Source organism: Trachurus trachurus, assembly GCF_905171665.1.
Source record: "Trachurus trachurus genome assembly, chromosome: 15".
In the NCBI taxonomy this organism is placed as follows: domain Eukaryota; kingdom Metazoa; phylum Chordata; class Actinopteri; order Carangiformes; family Carangidae; genus Trachurus; species Trachurus trachurus.
The window spans coordinates 9101531-9126063 of record NC_139906.1 but is presented as its reverse complement, the minus strand read 5'-3'; the positions used below and the strand labels follow the sequence as shown (position 1 = coordinate 9126063).

General features: G+C 40.9%; 2 protein-coding genes across 5 annotated transcripts in view; one reads left to right on the top strand and one right to left on the bottom strand.

The window, feature by feature from the left end:
- LOC310998232 (mitogen-activated protein kinase kinase kinase kinase 3-like) overlaps positions 1-2686 on the top strand; it is a 38438-nt gene extending 35752 nt beyond the window's left edge. For 3 of the 4 annotated variants that reach the window (XM_083988180.1, XM_083988178.1, XM_083988177.1), the window contains 7 exons: positions 19-190; positions 391-459; positions 607-699; positions 864-934; positions 1431-1486; positions 1595-1648; positions 2433-2686. In XM_083988180.1, the coding sequence (XP_083844306.1) occupies positions 19-190; positions 391-459; positions 607-699; positions 864-934; positions 1431-1486; positions 1595-1648; positions 2433-2520 (603 nt within the window). In that variant the 3' untranslated portion in view covers positions 2521-2686. The remainder of the gene's footprint in view (positions 1-18; positions 191-390; positions 460-606; positions 700-863; positions 935-1430; positions 1487-1594; positions 1649-2432) is intronic. The other variant, XM_083988179.1, reaches the window with a different exon arrangement.
- A 6191-nt stretch (positions 2687-8877) lies between these two features.
- On the bottom strand, positions 8878-21133 carry arhgef33 (Rho guanine nucleotide exchange factor (GEF) 33; the record flags this gene model as incomplete). The annotated part of the gene is made up of 17 exons (XM_083988636.1): positions 20972-21133; positions 18833-18876; positions 16995-17159; positions 16082-16203; positions 15680-15828; positions 15190-15294; positions 14417-14543; positions 13362-13494; positions 12549-12656; positions 12283-12375; positions 11725-11873; positions 11483-11575; positions 11046-11224; positions 9826-10280; positions 9471-9695; positions 9234-9376; positions 8878-9007 (listed from the first exon to the last, which is right to left on the bottom strand). Exons 1-17 carry the CDS (start codon positions 21015-21017, stop codon positions 8878-8880), a joined length of 2466 nt encoding a protein of 821 aa, XP_083844762.1. The 5' UTR covers positions 21018-21133.
- Positions 21134-24533: the final 3400 nt, after the last annotated feature.

Here is a 24533-nt window from a genome sequence, read left to right as displayed (position 1 = left end):
TTTTCATCTACTCAACAGAACATCGACTTCCCGTTGCCATGTCCGTTGGAGGTCTTTGAGATGTTGGTGGTCCCGGAGCAGACCTACCCTCTGATCTGCGTTGCTGTCAGTAAAGGCACCGAACTGAGTCAGGTGGTCCGGTTCGGCACGGTCAACCCCAACTCTACCTCCTCCTGGTTCACAGAAGCAGGTGAGGACAGAGTGACCATTGCTGTTGTGTTAATGTGACATGTCTTGATTTATTGAGACTAAGATGAAAAATACATCTTTTGGTTTTATGCTGTTCTTTTTAATTGCTTTGTCTTTATGGAAAGCACATTGAGTTGCCTCTTTGTATGAAATGTGCCATATAAATAAAGATGCCTTGCTTTGCCGTCTCTCTCTCTGCAGACACACCACAGACGTGTGTGATCCATGTTACTCAGCTGGAGAGAGACACCATCCTAGTCTGCCTCGACAGTGAGTAAAACACACACACACACACACTTAAAAGCCTGTCACTGTATTTTCTCTTTGCAGCTTCAGTGATTTCAGATCAGAATCTAACAGATTTAGCAGATTTTCGCTCACACTCTGCTTCTTCACTCTCCACCTCTCTCTCCACAGGGTGTATAAAGATAGTGAACCTCCAGGGCCGGTTGAAATCCAGCAGAAAGCTGTCAGCCGAGCTGACCTTTAACTTCCAGATTGAATCCATAGGTAAAGACTTGCATATTTTTAATCACAGCAATATAATGCTGTCATAACAATGCATCTCAGGGCCACAGCAAGAATCAAAGAGTTATAAACGGACTGAATAAAGGCTGTACAGCATGTCCTCTTTTGTACAATACAAACACATTTGTTTCTCTGCTGTTTTGCAGTTTGTCTTCAAGACAGTGTCCTGGCCTTCTGGAGGCATGGCATGCAGGGGCGGAGTTTCAAGACCAATGAGGTGCGAGTGATACAGTGTGTTTTTTTTTTTGTGTGTGTGTGCGTTCATGCCTGTCGAAGAGGAAATGGCACACTGGTGAGGCCTGTGCAGTGTGAAATGAGATTCACTTGCAGACATCGTGGCAGGATGTTATTTAACCTCGGACTATTATAGGATTCTGAGTACAGTTACTGTATCTTATGAGTTCCTATAATGTAAGTGGGTTAGTGGAGCATGAGTTTAAATTAATGGTACAAGTTCTTGAGACCTGCAAAGTAGCTGGAAACTTTTATTCAGGAATGCTGATCTCTTAAACCATCTGGCTGGAGTCAAACAATTTATTATGAAATATATGACCTGAGTGGCCATTAATTGGATCTTCCCTAGTTTGCTTAAACACCATTCTTGAAGTTTCCATAACACCCGACATCAGATTACTCAGCCTGCTGGTCCCACCTGGCGAGGTCTGACCTTCACTTCCTGTCTCTCTGTCTTTGTCTCTTCCCTCCTCCGTCAGATCACCCAGGAGATCTCTGACAGCACACGCATCTTCAGACTACTGGGATCAGACAGGTGAGAACGCACACACGTCAACACATACACACTAACCTCTCAACTTCATGCACATTGCACACACTTAGGCTCCTGTTAACACCCCCGCTCTGATTCTTGTCACTGAAGACGCGCTGACTGTCGAGATCCAGATACTGAGGACAGAGGCCGCACTCTGCCCAGGTACACTCACTGCTCCCCGGCCACACACGGCCCCAAACTCTCCCTCTTTCTGTCGGGACTCTGGAGGTGTGCTTTACGCCAGATGCCACTGATTTATAAGCTTTAAGACTATTTGATATGAAGAATTTGTCTGTGTGTGTGTGTATATGTGTGTGTGTGTATGTGTGTGTATGAGAGAGAAAATACACTGAATATTTTGGTTGATTTTACCAATCAAGTCAAAATCATCTTCGTCCAGTCTTCTGCATAAAATCTCATTGTTTTGACCCATTAAGAAGTTCTTTTTGTTTGGACTGGATCATTCTGGTGGCTTCTGCTTCATCTTTACCAAACAGCTGAGTTCCTCTGAGCGATGATGTGTGAATGTGTTGAGCCTTTTGGGTCCCCGTTAAAACGGTATTAACAGCTTTCACACAGTTTTTCCTCTGGGTAAACAGAGTGTACTTCATGAAGGGCTTAGTTTCAAAACAAATCACATCCCTCCTGCTGCCTTTTCTCCAAATAACAGGGCTTTTTAAGGCTTTGGACCATATCCTGTGTGGGTTGCTGCTGCTGGCTGGCTGTACATGTTGCTACAATAAATCCCGGGTCTTTACTATGTCTTCATACTTTATTTTGCTACATTTATTTATTTCTGTCAGGAATACCAAGAACATGTTGAAGCAGACAAGGCTGTTCTTTTATTAGGGGGTTAAAAAAAAAAAAAAAAAAAGCCATTTATGTTTTTTTTTCTTGAAACTAAACTGGATATGTGTGTTTTTGTGTGTGTGTGTCTGTATTGCAGAGTGGTGGTGCTGGAGAGCAGGCCTACAGACAACCCTACAGCCCACAGCAACCTCTACATCTTGGCGGGCCACGAAAACAGCTACTGAAACACACGGCGTACACACACAAACACACAAACACACATAAAATCACACTATAAACAAAAAAGCCTACCACTAATGCAAACAAGGGAGTAAGCAACCGGGAGACACATTCAGCCCAGCCCAGCCCGCTACCGCTAACACCAACCCCCAAACACACACACACACACACACACACACACACACACACACACACACACACACACACACACACACACACACACACACACACACACACACACACACACCACATCCCCCAGCCTCCACCTGGCCGTCGTCGTGGCGGCAGTGTAACTGGGAGATGAGCAAGTCCGCGGGTGCAGATGTGGATTCCCAACTTGCAGACGTTGGAAAAAAGCGCCGCAGTGTTAAATGTGTATGATTTTAAGCGTGTTGTAGTAGGACCATGCGGGTTGCGTTGTGGACCCGTCTCCATGGAGATAGGCGCGACAACGAGGGGTTTGAAGCAGCTGGTCCGAGGCTCAAGCTCAAGGTTGCGATAGCCGGTGGGGGACGATCTCTCTCTCTTCAACCCAGAATCCTGATACCATCCCACCTTCCCCTCCCTGCATACTGCACACTGGGTAAACAGCATCCAGCACAGAAGTTTGACTTCAACACTACTTCTACTACTACTACGTCTACACACACTAGTACTACTACTGCTACTGCTACTTGTGCTAAAGCTTCACAGAACAGCCATCTTGCACAGAAAAACTTCCTTCCTCTCCTTCGTCGTCTTTTCCGTATGTCTCCTCTTTCTCTCTCTCTCTCTTTCTCCTTCCTTAACCTCCTTTTTTTTTTTTTTTTTTTTAACTACACCTTTATTTATTGTGGCATGATGTAACTTTAACAAACCAGGATGGCTTTCCTGTTTTTATTTGTTTTGTTTTTTTTAAAAGGATAAAAAAGAGAAAACCGACTAAAAAAGCTTCGCCACTTCTGCTAGCATCAAATTTACAATACCCGTCACTACACCACACAAGTGCTTAATTGACCTCTATTTAATTGTTGTAAATATAAATGTAGTATTTTTTTGACAGAGACGAACACTAAAAAGACTGGTCGTTGTAGATAGGCGTGTGTATAGTTGCTCTGTACAACTGTGGAGACGAACAGAGAGACAGACAGGCTCGGAGGAGTGACAGGGCCGTAAATTCACTTCCTGGTTCCCTGATCATGTGACAGGAAGCGGACACCCCACCCCCCACCCCCCAACCCCGGTCTCCTCAGGTGGACAGCTTTAGTAATCTGATATTATTCTAATAATAATCCGGAGCTCAGGATCGGACTGAGCAAACGCAGGAAGCGGCAATGATTGGTCATTTTTTTTTCATTTTTGCATGAGTCACCGTGGAGACTTCCTGCTCGTTTGCGCCATAGCAGCAGTCGCCAGGGCAGCGGACGTTTTTGATTTCTGTTCATTTTAGTTTCTGTTTCCTGTTTCACATCATCTGTCTCATTTTTTTATTCCGTTTTTAATCAAAAAGCCTCTTCTTCTTTTTTTTTTTTTCTTAAATGGTATTTTTTTTTTTTATTGAACCACTGGTGTTAAAAATTTGCACAGAGAAAAAACTTATTTGATAAACAAATGTGATGTCATAATATATGACCTTGTGTGTATGCACAGTGTGTGTGTGTATGTATGTGTGTATGTGTGTGTGTAGTCATAGAATATGCACATACGAGTGCATCGTGTACAGGTCTGGTCTTTAATAAGTGACAGTCGTGTTTCTGCCCGAAGCCCCATGAAACAAGCACCAAGAGAAGAAAAAAAAAAGCAGGATTTACACAGAAAGAAAAACACTTATAATTTTTACACTAGACTTGGTGTATATTAACTGTTAGCCAACATCAATTTAACTGGAGTTGTACCGTATTAATGAATAGTGTAATAATGTCACAGGATCTATAACCAGCAGCAGAAAACAGCACCCATCTGGATAAAACACAGACACTGCTTAAAAACAAACTGTCAGTAGGACAGTATTCACATTTTGTCCGGATAAAAACCTGCTTATAGACAGAAATGTAACTATCGTCGGTAAAAACACTTAAACACATTTAGCAGCAGCTGCTAGTCGAGACAGAAACTAGCCCAGAAATAACCGGGGTGGGGGGAGTTTAACTCTTTATCACATTTTTAATTCTGCGCTTCATTTGGTTCATTTTTGACGTATTTGTCTTCAACCTTCAGCGCTGTGACTTTTTTAAAGGCCAACATCTGTACCAAAGCTCACACTACATGCATGTTGATGTGCACCGCGTGCTTGTGTTGTGTTGTGTTGGAGAGTCGACATGTGGTGGCAACACACTACAAGTCTTTGCAAGCTGTGACACTAGAGGACACGGCGAACAGTAGTTTAGGTCAACGTAAAAAAGAAAAAACAACACACCATCTCTAATAATGCTGACATCTTACAGAGCTGAATCCTGAGCCTTTTGGGTTCATGTTCACCTGGTTTCCAGATGTTTATGTCTCAAACCTTTCTTCATATACAGAAGTGTAAACCAATCCAACCAGCTATGAATAGAAAATACATCATACAAACAAACACTCAACCAGATCAATGTGACACTAGAATTAATCTAATGATGCTATGGCAATAATATAATAACATTAATATATTATACACCCCAAATTCATCTTCAGCCCAGTGCTAGAATATAACACTTAATCACAGGCTGAGGATTTAAAGAGTAATTTCATCTTCTCAATGTTTAACGTCAAACTAAAAACAGGGGCAACATGGACGTTTCAGCTCTGTACAGATGTGACTAAAGTGGCTGTAACGGGGACACGTCGCCATGTTGTGACATGAACGTGCACCAACATGGCGGCTTGTCCTTCTTCCAGACCTGAGAGAGAGATGGAAATCACACCAATGCCCCCTTCCCCCCCACGCACACTACTTCACTGTGTTTCCACTATGATTTATTTATGAGTAAACATATCCTCTCTCTGGACTCCAGCTCCTGATGCTCTCCTACTGCTCTGTTGTGGTGAAATAACCAAAACAAGTGTAGTCTTAAGTGATGAGAGCGTGAATCCACTGTGAGGATATAAATTATTTGTCAATTTTTTATTGAGCTGTGCACATTTGTGTTGTATAAAAGATGCCCTCAGAGAGTTTTTTTTTTTTTTTTTTTTTGCACCTGGAAAACAAAACAACTACTAATCGTACAAGACACTATGACAACATAGTAAATTGCCATGTAGTCAGTGGGGAGCAGAAACCGTCTTCCTTCGTAGTGAGACTCTTGAGTTGCTATTTGTAAATTTGCCAACGCCAATTGAGCCGTGGAGGAGATAAACGTCAGATCAGTTCAGCCTCCTGGCACAGCAGCAGCAGCAGCAGCAGCAGCCAGGGGTTGATTCAGAGATTTGCTCAAACCACGAGACCAGAGACGAGCGATTTTAGCTCCGATCATGCTAATACGTACATGTGCTTCTGGCCAACATCCGCCATTATAGACGAGTTCAGTTCCAGTTCCAGGGCCACAATCAAGTTTCATTCACTTAATCAGGTTGTTTTACAAAGAAAAAAAAATATTTTCCGAACAGTCTGTTCAATCAGCCTCAAAGAGACATTAGTCAAACCAAATATATTGCATAGCCTCGTATTGGCATCATCAGCCTAATTCATCACTTTTAGTATTTGGACTCAGTTAATACAATTTAATGGATTCCTCATCATTTGATCAATTGAAGTGAAACTGTATTTTAGCAGCATTGCATGACCAACCCTTTGTTACGAGGTCATCATCTATTTGGAAGAAAAAATCAAACATTCCTTTATATTAGGGCTCAGTTTACGTCAAATAACATAATGTTTTATGGATTTAACATTTTCTTTTTTTTTTTTAATTATAATGCCAAAATATGTTGTTGACTAATTTTTATGGCCAATTTTAGATAGTCTACCTCGTGGTATGTCCAAGACGAAAAAACAAACTCAACTTGTCAGCCATCATCCGTGTGCAGAGTCGGTGTGAAATGAAACATGTTCCCGAGGCTCTCGTCCAAACGTCTGCGTCCTCTCAGCTGATTTGTTGTAAATGAGTGAAAGCTGAGAAACCTCATGACATCTCACACCCGAGAACAAAACTCATCCTGTTTCATAGAAGCTCATTTTGAAATCATTAGAAGTACATATTGATCTAGTCGTAATACACTATACAAGCGGCTTCGTTTTTTTTTCTGTGGAGTTGTTTTGTTTTTGTTTTTTTTTACTTTTGGGGAAATTGTCCCTTTTTTTTTACCAGAATAACAAACTACGTTTCTGTCAGATTGAATAATGCTTTGATAACACAAAATTAATAATTATAATCCTCTAATGCAGATGCCAACAGGGCCTCCTGCTGTATTGAGATGATTTGATGAAATGATCACATGTCTGGGTTTTCTGAAAGAGACACAAACATACAAAATTAAGAATAAGACCTTTTTCCTCCTGATGTTAAAACAAAACACGAGTCTCTTCTGTTCTGTCGCGTTAACATCACCTTTGTCTTTTTGTTTTCATGATGCAATGCACACGTTATGAAATGTACATAGTGTAAAATAAAATGGGTTTGTTTTACATACTGTATAATTGCCTATATTTTGTTTCAAAAGTGTAACAGATTTATGAGATGACAGGTTAACACATTAAAAAGAAGGAACTGAACCACCTGCTGTCTCCTGCTGGTCATTTCTGATGAGAGTGGACTTTCACATGTCGCAGTTGGAGAGGCTCATACTGTGAATAATGATGTAGATGATGGTTTAAGTCAAAACAGTCTGATTTTTGTAGCTGGCGTCGGTTTCAAAGGGCTGTGTTTTCATATCCGTCTTATCAACACATGATAAAACTGGTGTGAGTGGATCCACGTCTAGTTAAAATCGTTGATTTACCAAACTGCGTTTCCAGTCCAACTTGCATAATTTGCACAAAGTTTTTATTATAATTTTTCAGTTCTTAATTTTCATACACACTTTATTGTATTTTGTTATTTGGAGAATACTTGAGCCAATACTTGGTATAATTGTTTGCTGTTTAGATCTGAACCTATTCAGCGTGTGAATTTAAAATGAGCTGGGGGTTTTTCCCCTACATGATATCATTTAATTTTGGGAATGAGGATGTGGAAGCTTTTTAATTAGAGACATTTTTAAATTGTATAAAACTGTTCCAGACTGAAATATTTCAACAACTAAACCCAAATGTACAGTACTTTGTGTTTATTATATAATTTCCAAATCTTCAGCTGAGTTGTTAACATATTAACCTTTGGTCTCCTTGAAGGGTGCAGACCCTGATAGCTTCAGTGTTTAATATCTACTGGAGTTTTAGTGTGATTCAGTAATGTTTCAATAATTTCAATTTCATGTGTTTTATCAAACCACTTAAACCAACAATCAGATTCTCAGTGTCAACTTTAATGAACATTTTTGTCCCGATTCATCTTTTAACAAAAAAATTATATTCAGTGCACAAAAACATTGAGTTGTTTGCTCAAATATATAGAAACATACACAAAGTTGAAACTGTTAAATGGTTGTTCTCCTGAGTATATGCACAGTATAATAGTATCTGTTTATGGCTAGAGACACTAAGCAGCCATAAAAAAAGAAAATGTGAGTTTGCACAGAATTGAAGGTTGAGGTGCAAAATGGCTAAAAGAGAAAGAAAAGTGTTAGTTGTCTGAAAAACTTCAGCACTTGGAGGTAGAGCAGAGCTATTTACAGTGTGGTACGGTGGCCCAGAGGGCTCAACAAACTACAACCAAAGATAAACAAGACAGGAAACATCTTCACTTTGACAACACATGATCTGCTAATTCAGTTTCCTGAATATTTTTTCTTAACCTGCAGTATGTTGACCTCTCAGGGCCACCATAGTGTAGGGATTGAAACTCAAACTACACCATCTAGTGGTCTTGGTCTGTAACAACCTATTCACATAGTCACTGGCAAAAAGTTTGATTTGGCCTTTAACTGTAGCTGTAATCATATATAATCCAAGTTTACTTGACAAACCTTCTCCTCCTGTGTCGTTTAGTTTGACCAACTGATACCAAACTCTGTAAGATTTACAAAATAACACTGAACATGGTGAAAAAATTCAACCAACTACTCTGATATCAAACAAATCACATCCAAAGTACAAACCAAGTGAAGTGCTCTCCCTCAGTGTGAGGGCCGGGGGCAGGACTTTGTCTGTCAGATAAAAATGACTTAATGTTGCTTTAGCTTAATGGCTTCTACCTGTACAGCATTTATACAGCAGCTGTGAGAGTACAAAACAAGTCAGTTATGTTTTTATGCTGAAGCATGGCTGTCTACATTTCATTTGATCAGTCTGTGTGATGGAGAGGCCTTCATACAGCTGTGCCGCGGTTTATCTCCAGATGCACCAGTTTGGGATTTTTCCCCGACGTCTCATGTTCGCTGTTGTTTTGGCTCTCTGGTGTTTTCTCTCCTCCCTTCTCTTTCTTCTCATCGCTGCTCCTGTTGGAAAGAAAGAGCAGCGGTACATTAGATACCTCTGTGAAAGTACTTATTATATGCAATTCCATGAAGTCATGCATTTCCCGTCAACAGTGATGCGACAATGATACAACCCTTGCAGGTCAAACGTTCAGCCCTTCACACTTTTTTCTATTTTACTCTTGAAATAATTGATGTACAATCTTTGTGGCAACAGTTAATGTGTATGTTTTCATGTTGCACTCACTTTTTCTTGAACAGTTTCTTGAAGGAGCTCCTGAAGCCTCCTTTGTCCTGCTTCCGACTCCTCTCGCTGAAGGGTGTGTGGTTGTTCTCCTCTGTCCCACCTCTCCACTTTGTCTCGTCGCCCCATGATTGGATCCCAGAGTCCTGTTGAGGTTGAACACAATATTAAATTGACTTTATGATCTGATAAAAGCTGATATCAAGCTAAATTGTTTCCTATATATATCCTGACACCCACAATGTTGAGCAGCCCGTGAAGATCGTTGCTCTGTTTGTCCGTGTCCAGTCTGTTTCCCAGGGGACTGTGGATCATACGGGACGGGGTTGGACACCCTTTGCTGCCTTTGCTGCCCTGGCGCTCCAGCTTTGCGTGGCTGCCCAGTCCCACCCTTTGGAGGGGGTCTGATAGATGTCCACCGTCCACACTACTCACTGTGTTCTCCATCTGCAGGCCGTTCAGTGACTGGAAAACAGAGAGGACGAACATTTTGAGTTGACACACATGAAATAAATTGTTTCTAATTATAATTTTTTGTCTCTGTGTATATCATAGACTGTAAAAAATAAGGTTTATATACAGAAAACAGACTCACCTTGCTCTTACGCTGGCTGGCCTGGAGGGGGCGATGCTGATTGCGGCGCATCATCACAGCCTCATCAGGAGACACGCATCCTCGGTTGGGCAGTTTGCTGTAACCGTTGCCATGGCTTCCACCATTGCCAAAGACATCACGGGTGGTCGACACGTTGGCCGCCATCGCGTGATGCGACGCCGAGGGGGCTTTGGCACATTTAACGAAGGCAATGTCAATAGAGGAATCCGAAGAGCCAGATGAGCAACGGTCAAAGACGTCACGTAGGGAGCCCCCATCCTCCTCATAGAGGCTCTCCATCCCTGGGGGGTCCGGAGGGAGGAGGAACTCCCCCAGAGCATCGGCCAGAGCGGAGCCCGGTTGAACTTGACGGAAGTCTGAAGGTCTGGAGGGGAGATGATGCTGACAGGGCATGGACCTCTCGGAGGCCTCGCTCTCTGGGATGCTGCCGAGACCTGGAAGCCAAAGGTTGGTTTACTGGTTGTCCTTCATACCTGCACCAGATGTGCTACTGAAAAGGTTCAGGATGATTCAGACAATGTAGTTTATATCTCAGCATGTTTGTATCTGATCCTAATGACACCATTTGAATGCAGGGTCAAAGTGCAACTAGAAAATGCATTTCCTGAAGGAAATACGTGTGAATGCTAAAAGCAGCTGAACGCCATTGCTGAATTAACAAAAGAAATTGGCAAAGAGTGCAAGTAGTGATGTGACATGCAGAGGTATAATCAAGACAAGACCTCATGATCAGTGAACCTTTACTCTGCCACTAGGCCACAGAGAGCACACCCTCATATAAGTATACTGTGATACATCAAAGCTGTTTGAATGCTAGCTGAATGTCTTGTGAACTTTTTACAAGTTGAATGGAGTGTGTAGCTTAAAATGTGTTAAAGTTGTAAAATTTGACATGTAACCCACAACTTCCTGAAGTACAGACTGATGCTTTGACCACTGAGCTACAGAGAACATACAAAGTGCAGAGTTTCTCACTGCCATGAATTGGAGTGCTTTCAGCATTCACACTAATTAATCATAAAAATGGGATAAAACACTTTTCTGAACTTAAGAAGCTCAGATAATGTTTGACTATTTGACAAGCACTGCATCTGAATCTGACTCTTCCCAAGCTCAACCAAGCTTTCCTGTTCATGTGCAAAGTTGAACCCCATTACGATCATCCGGTTCAATAATCAGAAACTCTTGTGCCCACAGACCTGTTTGCTTGTGGTTTCGTGGGTCCAGCTCAGGGCTGAAGAACGGGAGCTGGGCGGGCCAATCTGTGTCATAACAGTGAGTTGCAGGATCCCGATCCCTCTCCCACTCCTGGAAATGGCGTGACTGGATCTGCTCCAGGAGCTGCTGTTTGTTGCGCTTCACCTGGTTTGCACGTTCCCTGTTTGGAAAATATGATCATGAAGCAGATTCAACTAACTGTCTGTTGCCTCTTTAGCAACAAACAACACAGAGAGCCAAAGTCGACTAGAAGCTTTCATGCACAAGAAGGTGGAGACCAAACCAGAGCTAAAACAAAGGGAATAATACTCTTAAATGTGTCAGGCGGCTACAAATCTTAGTCCTTCACTCAAAAATCAGTTTCACCTATTAAAGTCTCTCCTACAAACCAATTATTAACATGGCTGTTGATACTCACAACATGGCTGCACTGGTGCAAGGGTACGGTGAGCCAATGTTGTTCACTTGAATCCCACTTTCTACCGTCTTCAGCAGCTGTTTCATGGTCGACCTGCAGGGGGCGCACACAGCACAGTGAACAGACTGCTCCACCTCATTTCACCAGATTTGTCTTGTTTATCCTTCCGGAGCATGTATTTGATGTTATTTATTGATCTATGTATCCATCTGTAGATGGATATGTAGATTGGTGACTCTGACCTCTTGACCTCCTTGCGGTTGTGCAGCAGGAGCTCCTGGTTGTGCTGGAGGAGGTGGTGATACTGAGCTGTGAAGGACCTGAACTGCTGGATGCTCACCAGCAGCAGGTAGTAGTCCGGGTGCTCCGCGTCTGTCTGCCTCAGCAGCCCCTGCACACACACACACACACACACACACATATGAGTTATCAGTGTATATTCAGACCCATTTGAATGAATGCAGTCTTCAGAGTTATTTTCTGTTTCTGCTCTATGGTCATTTTTTCTGTCTTTATTATCATAATCATCATATTATCATCTCACTGTCAGTCTTCTTTCTCAATATTCAGTTAAGTTACTTATATATTATATATATTTCATGAATGAACTTTTCGATAGATAGATAGATAGATAGATAGATAGATAGATAGATAGATAGATAGATAGATAGATAGATAGATAGATAGATAGATAGATAGATAGATAGATAGATAGATAGATAGATAGATAGATAGATAGATAGATTTATCCCAAGGTAAATTCAGTATTGTTTTGTATTGACGGTGTGTGTTAATCTGACCTGCAGCAGCAGCAGGTATTCAGGGATCCTCTGAACCGGCTGAAGCAGAAGAGTGTGGAGCGAGGGTTTGGACTCGTCACCCATGATGTCGCTCTGACAGAGGAACCAGTGAAAAGGGGCAGAGCAGGTCAACCAGTTAGGATGGAGGAGAAACAAGCAGTTAGTGCAGCAGGTAGAGGCAGTGTGAAAGTTTAATGATTAATCACAGTCTCCCCTGAACTGTGCTTCCTTGTTTCACCCCGTCGTTTTCGTTTGTTTTGTTTTACCTCCAGGAGAGCAGAAGTCTTCACGGAGCTGGAGGCGAGCATGGTGACGACTGACAAACAGTCTGGGAGCTCCTTCAGGTAGGACACGTAAAAGTCCAAGAAATCATTCTGCAGGGGAAGAGAGAGAGGAAAATACAGTTTGAATTTGCATCTACGATACAGCATCCACACACATTGTCCACCTCCTCTCTTTTCTGTGGGGTGTATTTTCCCCCAGTGAGTGTTTGTTCACCCTTGTTATTTCTTTTAAATGGGTCATTGTTCTTATCACTTACAGCATTTCCTCCAGTTCACTTACAGCCAATTAGTCAAACATTTGCTTTAACAGAATAGACTCATCAGCTCAGGTTTGATCGGTTAACACTAAAACCCTCTCTGTATCAGAAAACACAGAGGAATCGCTTTGTCTTTTGTCTTTTTAACACTGTGAAAATGTGTATTTGTAATATCATCAGTCATGTTGTACAGTTTGTATCACATCTGTACATCAGTGCTGCTTAACATGGCTCCACTGGAATTTGACATTTCCTCTCCTGCTGGTCATGGCTGCCAAAGTGATTCTGATTCATTATAAATGGGCCAGTCACAAGTTCAAACCACCGCTCCACACGAAGTGGCCTGGATGTTGAACATCAAGCTTTTGATTTACAGTCGAGTAAGATGGACGACCAGACTTTTGTTTACTGTGCGACAGAAACTGGTGACAAGGGGACACATTATCTGCTGAGTTAACATCTACAAAGACCATTTTAATTCCATAAAATGCACATTAGCTCATACATGTGTTATTGTGCAGTCTGAGTCTGTGTTTACCTCTTTGCTTGTGAGCCTCATGAACACATCTCCCATGATGCCTTGCCACTGGCACTTGAGCACACGGTCCTGGAGAGTGTGGAGCAGCTCGAGATGCTGCTGGATCAGAAACCTCAGAGAGCTGGGGAACGGACTGAAGACAGCGAGAAGAAAAGGAGAAGCAGTTAGAGAGAATATTGACTTCGAAGGTCTGAAATCACACAAGAAACCAAAGTAAAACATGTTAAAGCATATGTTTTTTCCAAATATCATTGTTGTTTTTACACTGTCATGATTGTATAAGTTATCTGCAGTTATTCCTGCATACATACAGTGTGACCATGAAACAACACAGAGGAGGAAGCGTTTCCTGCTCCCACGTCCGTCTCATACCTAGAAGTAATTGCAGACATCCTTCATGGTTGTACTTTGCTCTAACATGTTAAACTTTCTGGTAATTATTGTGCCATCTAATGTGACAGACATCTGGCAGCAGGTAAATCGAGTTAAAACAAATGCAATCATTTACAAATACCATTTGACCCAGTTCAGCAGTTGCACCTTTTCATTTGCGCGTCGGGTCATTGGGAACACGTGGGCCGAAGCTGAGCCCTGATTTCATTAGAGTCTTTTTAAAAAGAGTATCTTCTCTGTCCCCGCTGGTGTGTATATAACCTGCTTTTATTTGATTAGTTCATTTCCTGTTCTCCCCTCACTGCAGCCTCTCAAATTAGATCAGTAGCAACTCCTGGAATAAATTCAGTGTGTGTGTTTCTGTGGATGTGTGAGAGAGGGGGATGAACGAAAAAAGAAATGACTCATAACATCAGGGAGACCTTCTCCTCTTCAGATAAGACCATCTCTGGGTCCTCCTTAGTTTGTGTGTGCGCATTTTTAAATAGAAACTGATTAAGTACGTCTGTAAAACGAGGAAAAGATAAAAATTTAAATGTCTGCTCCTTATTCAATTACCTTCATTATTGGCTGGTTTCAATAATGTCTGTTTTTCTAAGATTTTAAGATCTGACCGTTTGTGGGTTTTTATGTCAGACTGAGCTCAGTTGTCTTTGTCTCACCGTTTTTCTTTGGTGGCGAGCGCCTCTGAGCCGTTGAAGGAGATGTTGGCCTTCAGTAACAGAGACAAGTGCGACACATAAACTCTCTCAGACTCCAGAAGCTCCAGAGCCGCTCGCTGCCTCTTATCTGCACACACACCAGAAACAGGATCAACGTTAACTTTAACATATTCTGCAGATTCGGTTTTCTTCTCAAACTCAACATGTGGCTTTAAAAACCAGGGATCTGTACCAATGATGGACACAGTTTCTCCACTAGGTGTCAGACTTTAGACTGAACGAGTCGTCCTTCGGGGTTTTCTCATACACGTTTGAAACTGTGTCATCTGTGTGAACTAAAACTATATTTCTGCCAGTAGTACAGTCTTAAATGTCTTTTCTAATTAACACTTCATGAAACACGCTTGTTTGTTTTCCCGCTGAGAGTTTAATTAGAAGATTAATGTCACTCTAATCACTGTAGATTCAGTGTCAAGCTGTTTAGTGTTAATGAGTGAACAATCACTATATAACACATTATATATTGTTTGTTTAATTCATACAAAAAAAACAAGGAATTTAGACAATTTATTTTTGTGGGCCAAGAGAACAACTCTTCATACTAAGCTAAATGAGGCTTTACAGTGATGTATGATGTTATCTTTTCCTCTAAACTCTAAATGCATCACATGAGCAAACTGTAGATCTTGTGTTAGCAGCAGTATAGTAGCAGTAGTAGTAGTAGTAGTAGTTGCAGTAACAACAGTGGAGCAGTAATACTGTGTGTTTCTCACTGTTCTCAGTCTGGCTGTTTGGGGTCTCCGTGTCCTCTCTGCTGTTCTTCCCATCTCCCCATCCTGGAGACCTGGACTGACTGGCCTCCTTCTCAGAGGTAGAGGCTGCAAACACACACATGCATGCACACACATTTTAATAAGTAAATGGTACTTATTGTTCTTTCCTTCACTGCAGCCTCTTGGTTTAGTGAATAGACTAAAAATTATAACCAGTCTTTATTGTAAGTCCCTCTGTTTTGTATTTAACAGGATTATATTGACATTAATACACTATAATGTAGTTATAAGCTGATAGTGTTTAAAAATGTTTTCTTGTGACTATAACACCTCCTGTGTGCAAGCAGACCATGCAAGAAGATATGTTGCATGATATAAGTATGAAAAAATGTCCTCATTAGACAAATACCGTGCATTAAGAAACACTAAATGTATCTAAACTTTAAATCAAGAGGCTTTAAGTAAATGACAAACACAGGCACACACTCACTCTGTGTGGACGTGTTGCTCCTCTGTGGCGACCCGCTGTGAGGCAGACTGGAGAAGAAGTGCTGAATAACACTGAGTTCTGATTGGCCGGGCATGCAGATGTGTTCATCCCCAGATGCCGATAGCACATCTGCCTTGGAGCTCTTCCTGCTTTTTAGGACCAAGTGAGAAAGGGGGGGGGGGGCAGCACAAGAACAAGAAAAACCTTAATTTTGCAATGTTACACAACACAGTTGATCTTCAAGTCAAAGCAGCACTGGAGCAAATTCACATGCTGCATCTTGCTCAGGGGCAATGTAAGGATACAAGTAGAGCTCACATTTAAACAAGGCCAATCTGTCTGAAGGTAGGAAGTGAAATGATCAAGTTTTAAGTTTTAATTCAAAGTATATATCTGTAAAACCTGTGAGGGACAGAGATGATCTCCTTGCTGCTTTCTGACTGCAGCATTTCTATCCTCTTCTGAACCTCCCTCTGTCGACTGGACACGTCCTTAATGTGGAACAACGCCACATTCAGCTCCTCCTGCAAACACATTATACATAATCACTGCATTAGTGTCTGTCTGCTATAAACAGATAAAACACTCTCTCTCATCCCTGTGCTTTTAACTTGTCCTCCAATGTGAACATCGTGCAAAGATTTGGAGGGACAAAATGATAAAGAGGGCGTTTTCAGTAAAAAAAAAAAAAAATGACACCAACATGCACAACCACAGACATAATTGTCATAATCATGTTACAGATGATATAACTGACACACATACAGACAAACCTCCATTCAGTTCATGTGGAGCCGTCATAAACATACCAAAAATATCTGTGCAGATGCACCATGGGGAAGCTAAAACACCCATAACGATGCATTAATTGCAAATAAATCGCTTATTTGTGAGTTTATAAAGTTGCTGCATGGATGTATGCAAGTGTGTGTGTGAGTGTGTGTGTGGATTGACTATAATAAACAGTAAACATACATTCCTGCATGCTGTATGCACATACAGTACTCGAGCAGTGAGCAGCAGAGTGAGTGTCTGAGAGCGGAGCCTTCCTGCCTAATGAATGAAATTAGTTTACATTTTCAACAGAGTTCCAGTCAGATGCTCTAAATTATGTTTAGGCGACCTCCCCACCTCTCTGAGAATAGACCCTGTGTATATGTGTGTGTGTGTGTGTGTGTGTGTGTGTGTGTGTGTGTGTGTGTGTGTGTGTGTGTGTGTGTGTGTGTGTGTGTGTGTGTGTGTGTGTGTGTGTGTGTGTGTGTGTGTGTGTGTGTGTGTGTGTGTGTGTGTTTTTCTGGTCAGCGTCTCCCAGCACCTTGAATGTGTTGAGTGAGTTCTTGAGGCCCATGATCTTATCATCCACGTCAGTCTGGTGGGCCTGCAGCTTCTCCTCCAGGCTGTGGTCCCTGTGACGCAGCTCGCCCAGCTCTGTCAGAGCAGCATGGAGCCCCTCGCGCAGCTCAGCCACCAGGCCCTGCAGCTGCATCACAAGACGTAAATCAATACATAAGGTTTTCGGTAGTATGTTTTGCGGCATGTTTTGCAGCATGTTGAAAAAAATAAACACGAAGAGTTCAGATATGAGGAACTTATGACCGTGCAGTGTTTTTTCCACAGTTTTCTACTGTAATGAGTAAATTGAATTCTTTTTATGGTAATTATTAAACCCTATTAATATCCTTGCTTCTTTATTTGATTATTTGAAAGCATGACATGTCAACAAAGTCTGTCAGTTTGTTTCCTCTGTAAGATTCTTCTTTTAATTTCCTCCATTCTGTCGTTTTTTAGTTTTACAACTTATTTTGGTTTTGGTGACTTATTTCCTCGTGTCCTTTCAGTCCAGCCGAGCACTCCCTTCCGCCCTGCTGTCATCATTACTTTCACATCGTCTTGCTCATTTCAAAACCAACGTCACTCTCTCTCCTCTTTTCCCTAATGATATTCTATAAGCAGCAGATTCTTTATTCTCTGGAGCTCCGTCCTTTGTTTCCTCTTTCATAGCTGATTAAATTTATTCAGCGGGGGATAACCGAATCAGCTCATGGGAACATGGGTTGAGCAGCTACGTCCCCCTCTCTCTCTCTCCTTCTCCTTCCTCCTTATCTGTCCATCTCTCTCTTCCTCGCTCCCTCTCTCAGTCATGTGAAAGGCATCAGGGAGTCGACTGAATGGAGCGTCTGTCCTGTTTGCCCCCTGCACTTTTCCCTGTGTGGTTGACAGTCCCACTGTACGTCCGCTCACCTCAGGGCCGCACATCTAAAGGCTCAGGCTCACAGATCATCATTATTTAATTGCATCACTCGCTGCTAACGCTGCGGTCGGTTCCTTTTGACTAAGCAAACAAGAGCACGGTTGAAATGCTGACTGTTAAGAAGTTCACTTAAGCTGAAGTGACCTCATTTAAACCCATTCACAACTCAACCTGGAAACTAAAATGTTTCACCTTTAGGAGCACTAGTGAGTTTTGATCATTTTTCTCACACCTGCTTTTTGTGACCTATAGACTCCAGGACATTTGTAAAAATGTTTTCTATGCAGTTACAGTTCACCTCAAACCTGCAGCTCTGCCCTTTTCTCTCTACTTCTGAGTAACTTTTGATCAAATACCACAAGATCTTGTGCAAATTAAACACCAGAAAAGCATGAAACAAGTAACAAGTATATACAGTATATGTTGTTATAGATGTCCTCTCCTTTGTAGCTTCAGGCTACTTGTCTATAATTTGCTGTGACACTGCTTCTTTATCCTGGTCTATCAGTTCATTAATCAAATGTGTGAAAAGGCCTGAGGAAAATTATAGAAGCTGAACTACAGGATGACCTTTCAGAACACCTGCGTCACATGACTAGATTGACCTTTGACCTCTCTGTGACTTCTGACCCCAGTGTTTCCTCGACATCCTCCCAAGAAGAGGATGTCATCATTAACGGTCAGATGTTTTCCCATGAAAATTTGAAAAGTAAACGTTACACAACTGACTTCAATAGGTGAGCAGGAACCAGAGTTTGTAAAGATCAAACCAACACCAAGTTTTAGGCCTTGGCTCCAGACAGGTGGAGTTATTGGGGAAGTATCAATCACCACCATTTCTGTCACTTCCTTGTTAACGTTTCCAAAGTCAGGTGATAAACGGAGTGAGAGTTGTTGATTACCTGAGCAATCTCCAGGTTTGCCTCCTCCATGTGTTCTTCTTTAGCTAAACAAGGAAACATGAGGAAAGAAAAAATACAAGTTCATTCATAGTTACTTCATGTCTCCATAAGCAAACATAAGAGTGTATTGATAAAACATGTAAAAGTGGAGAAAATTTCACTGGCACTACATTTACATTATGAAGAAAGAAACTTGGTGTTTTCCCCAAAAAATCTTTAAGTTATCTATTTATTTATATATTTATTCAGCAGAAGAATCTGTCAGTGCCACATGGAGCACATTTTATACTGTAACTTCCTGTTTGATTCATTGTGATACATTGTGATAGCTCACCACCAGTACCACATGTCACAGAGACCAAGGTCAAAAGGTTTGTAAACATTTATCTCAGTTGAAAACATGACTGTGATTGAAATCCAAACTGTTCACTGGTTTTATTAAATCTACTGTAAAGGCTGGTGAACTAAGAGATTGTCTTTTAGATCTCACTAGAATAAACTCCACAAACCCACAGTCCATAAATACCTCAGTTCAAACACCGAATCATATGAATCATTAGACAGGAAATTGAATTAAAGTAAATTAAAAAATTATGTGCTGTCATTTACAGCTTTATCTAAGCAGGTCTGTGTGTCTGTGTCAGCGTGTGATGTGGGCTATATAAAAACATTTGCTCCAGTCGTCATGTGAAAGTCCCATTTCTTCTCCAAGGAACTAGTCCTCAAACCACCTAAGTGTCATGTTTGTGTCCTTTCACTCCTTTTGTGTCCATCTGTGGTGACTCTGAGTCTCAGTCACTGTAAACAAAGAAGCTTGAGGAAGTGTCTTGCATCCATTTTTTTAGCTGCTTTCTAGAGTTTTACAGTCTCTTGTTCCTGTTTCTTGACGAGGAAGCTCAGATTTTTGATGGTGTTTTCTTTTACATTCGAGACATTTAGAGACAGTTGGCTGGTTGTATAAAAGCACAATGCTTCTGGTTGTGGTGGAAATGCCACCACTGGAAGCTGCTGTCAACAACGCCGGGGGGGTCATATAAAACACGTACTTAACATATATTATCATGCATAATTGGCGAGGCCCTGTGGCGCAGTGTGCCACGTCAGTTCTGCGTAACGTTTGTTGAGAGCCAAAGAAGGAAAATAGTGTCCAACGACAGAGTCTCTCTGTCTGCAGGACATATGGTCCTCAGACGACTTGGCTTCTGTTGACACAGGCCAGAGGGCAAAAATCATTACAGCTGTAGCCCAACGGATCGACCCAGGCCTAGATTAGTTTATCATTTTTGCACTTTCTGACAGCTAATGTCATAAACATAATACTCATAGCAAGAAAAGTGCAGGTGTGATTAAAAAGGATCCAGGGTCATGATGTTGCGCATGTGTAGCCTACTGAGAAATTCAGTGAAACTGAGCCACTGTTAATGATTTCTTCTTAAAGTCGAATCATCCAGTGTGAAAAAGCTCTGTTAGTTCCCTGGAGCGCTTTGAAATCCCCAAAATATCCATATCAACATCAGCTGCAAAGTTCCCTTTATCGCTCGTGCCCGTGTCATTGAGTGCAGCTCCTTTTTTTTTTTTTTTTTTAACAAACCACTCCTGCTCTTCAGCTCCATCACTGAAAACTGCAAAACATCCAATTTAATGCAGATGAAATGATAAACAGGCCGGGAGCCTCTGGCCTAGAAGCGATTTTTGTGAGTTCTGCTTCTTTGAAGTTTTTTTATGGGGCCGTGACTGCAGCTGGTTTCATTCAATCAAATTAAAATTTCGTGGGGAAAACCTGTGGCATTTTAAAATAATCCACAGCCATTAGAGAAAAGAAAACTTCTTATTCACTGTTGAATCATTCCTGCTTCAATATGGCACTAACATCTCTATATGTATATATCTAGCTGTCCGTACATTGGATGTCTTTAGGTATTTGGTTGTTCTCACCAAATAAGCAATATGAATGGGCATTTTTCAGTATTTTCTGATTACATACTAAACAGTTCTGATTTGCTATTCATTCATTTGTTTATCATTTCCCCCATTGATTGATTAATTATCATTTGCAGCTGTAGTTCAAAGCAGAAAAGTTTCCTCTGTGAGCATGTGACCAAAAGACACAGCCAGAGTTTTTCTGGCACCTGTTTTTACCTTGCGACAGGTGCTCCATGTTTTCTTCTGTTCTGCCATTTTCCATGTTTAGGGTCCAGTTCGGTCCGGTCCAGTTCACCACCGTCCACTTCTGAAGTCCTTATCCGGTTCAAGATGACTTCAGTCCGCTCCTCTGCCACTGTTCGCCTCCTCTGAACAACCCTGTCTTCTGCTGTGATCACTCACTTTCTCTCCTCCAAAGCATGTGAGTCCTATGATTTCCCTTTTGCACAAAAAGGCCCTTGTCTTCAGAGAGTGGAGGGACAGAAGAGAGAGATCAGGAGGAGAGAGAGAGGGAGAATTTTGTTCATCATGCAGTCACATACTGTAGCTAACTCATTAGATTAAAGGAGGCGTGACTTGCTGTTAATAAAGTGATTTAAGCAGCAGCGTTGATCAGAAATGGATAAGCCAGTGGCTGCAGTGGTGAAACCAGCTGGTTGTGGTCTCCTCACATTAGACCAGTTCCAACAAAGTGTCAGAAAAACCCTGAAGATAGTTAAGAGATTATTCATTGGATGTGTGTGTCCAACATGTGAACTTGATGTGGTTTTATCATGTTGTTGTTTTTTCCTTTTCTACTCCTTTACCAGATTAGATAATTTGCCATAGGAAACTATTGTGCAATTTGCCAAAGTCAAACAAGTTTAAATCTGCAATAAATATGTTTTTGGCCACTTGAGGGCAGTGCAGCGAGCTCTTTAACACATCATGGTTACATATCTATCACATCCAGCAAATTAAAAGTAACATTAACACCCATTTGGGCTCATAGTTAAGATGATCTGATCAGTGTAAATCAATATTCACTCTCATTAAAGCTCTGATTTGGTCTCAATCTCATTTGATTGAGACCAAATCAGAGCTTTAATGCAGCAGCAGCTGCTGACGTACAGTTTGTTGCTGACTTGTTGTTTGTTGTCTGTCCAGGGAACATTTTCTAAGCAGAGGTCAACAATGTGAGCGACAAACATCAATGAGCTTCTACACTCTCAGCACACACACATTATAATTCACCATGTGCGGTATCATTCATGTTCATTTTGACACTTTGTCTCCATTAAAGGGAAGTCAGAGGTCAGAGGTCAGATGTCAGGGTCAGTTATAAACAACAACGTCTTAAACTCTAAGATAAGATCAGAACAGCAGTGTAAACACCTCCAGGGCTCCTGCACAAAGAGTCTCAGTTCTTCAACATTATGTCAAATAACATTAAGAGATATTTAAAGGAAGAGTTCAAATGTTTTCCTGAGGGTTGCTATCTTTACTCTCCTGCAACTTTAAATATATTGTTTGTTGTTATAATGCTATAATCTAAATGATCATGCTTTTGAATATCTAATAATTCTAACTATTCTAAAAGCAATAATAAACCATAATTTGTCAAATTAACACCTTAATTTCCCCCTTTCTGCTTGAACTTAATTCAGAATTTATATAATACTAAATGATATTACAGTAAACAAGATATTGTGTCAATAAATTGATAAAAATTGGCACACTCTTTCTCTTGTTTAGCAGAAGGCAATACAAGTTTATTTGTTTGCACAAATGAGTCTTTTATGACTGAGCTCATAAATATTGTGGAGATTTATGCCCATGTGCGTGTGTGTGTGTGTGTGTTATTAAGCCTAAAAGCCGTGACGTCCTCTTCCTTCATGTGTGTACGTCACGGTCCTGACTGTCTCTCTATTCCTTTTCATCGTCAGTCCCTCTGCCTGCAGTGGAGACAATGAAGCCTGGAGGAAAAACAGCTGAGCCACTCCTCTCTTCATTTCAACAACAAACCTGTGTGTGTGTGTGTGTGTGTGTGTGTGTGTGTGTGTGTGTGTGTGTGTGTGTGTGTGTGTGTGTGTGTGTGTGTGTGTGTAAAGGTTGCATCTTTCCCACACATCATCTGATTCTGTGGGTGCACGTGAGCGTGTGCGGGGAGAAGGAATTGTCCATTACTCTCTGTACAAAAGCAAAACAAAAGTTGTCATTCACCACTAACTGGAAGAGAGTTCACTGGAAATGTGGTTTTTGATGTTTTGGCTCAATTAGGCCAGAAAATCAATTTATTATCAATGTCATCATCATGTAACTAAACCACAAGATAAAAGGTCGAGCTTTGTTCATTGCCTGTTTGTTGCAAAATTTACATTGTGTCCTCTGTACAATGTTCATGGAAAATGCATTATCTGAAGGATCACAAGTTACATAAATCTGTGAGATAAGTTGTGTTTTATGTTTTGGGATCAAAGCAGGATTCAGATCATTTTATAAACTATTATGAACCAACCTGTGGGGATAAGGAAGAACACATGGCTCATTGAAATATCTGCTGCTTTCAGATAGAGGAGGAGAAAGAAATGTAAACACTGGAGTGTATTATTATTCATTTTTTGCATAATCAAGGAAGCCCTTTGTCAGACTATTATAATGAACATGCTGTCATATCCTGGGTTCATGGACTGAGTCTAATATGATTATTCGGAGTACAGGAACAATGAGAATCACGATGGAGCAATGGTCAGAACTCTCCTACTTTTGATCAGATGAGATAAGAAAATGTTTTCCCCCAAAGGAAACAGTTTTGTCATACATTCAAAATATATGAATATGATTTAAGAAATAAAGAAATACAATAATATAAAATGAATTGTAGTCTATTAATAGTAATAAACAATATACATACAATTAACATTTTCATTGAATTACTATAGGGTATTTGCACAAATTGTTCAGGGATGGGTCGGTGACAAATAAAAATTAGTTTTAAATAAATTAAAATAAATAAATATTGGTTTAAAAGCATGCATCAGATTTGTATGAATGTACATTTTGTATTCATGTTGGTTTTATGTTATTTGAAATAACATTTGAACCTTTTTTTCTTTTTTTTTTAACAAAAGTAAGACTACCCTGAGAATGTCAAATGGTGTACCACAAAAGATATTTTATCAGAGTGGATTTAAGTGTACTTTCTTCTGAAAACATTAAATTGAAATAGTTTTTTTTTTGTTGTTGCCTTATTTCTATAGGCCTATGCGAAGTTTCATGCAGTATAGCAACACTGGGCAGGACTCCGCTTTTCTTCTACTGTAATTAATGTGACAAATTATGTAAAATTTGTCAAGAAACACAATGTTGCATTGTAAAAATGAATTACATTTATTCCACATTTGAGTCCCGTTTTATTTCCAGAATTTTATGAAAAAATACCGGTTACACCACTTGACATTGGGTTGCATCACGTCATTGACCCGGATCAATCATCATTGATTTCTGATTCTCAGGGGGAAGAGGCAGCAGTGATTTTCTGCGGTGCAACGTGGGGGAATGAGCCTGTGGATGAAGTTTATTGTAGGTACACTACTGTTTGTAATTCTTATATTCTTACCACTTAGTAATGTTGTATCATTGTGTTTATTTAACTTCATAATTTAAAGACTCCCTTTCGCTTGCTATCACGTATTTTTAGTGTGTTTTTTCTTGCTCATTAGTTTTAATTGCCAGGGGGAAACGCTGACGTTCTCTGACGCCCGTACGTCAGTGACGTCAGTCAGCAGGTGATGACCTC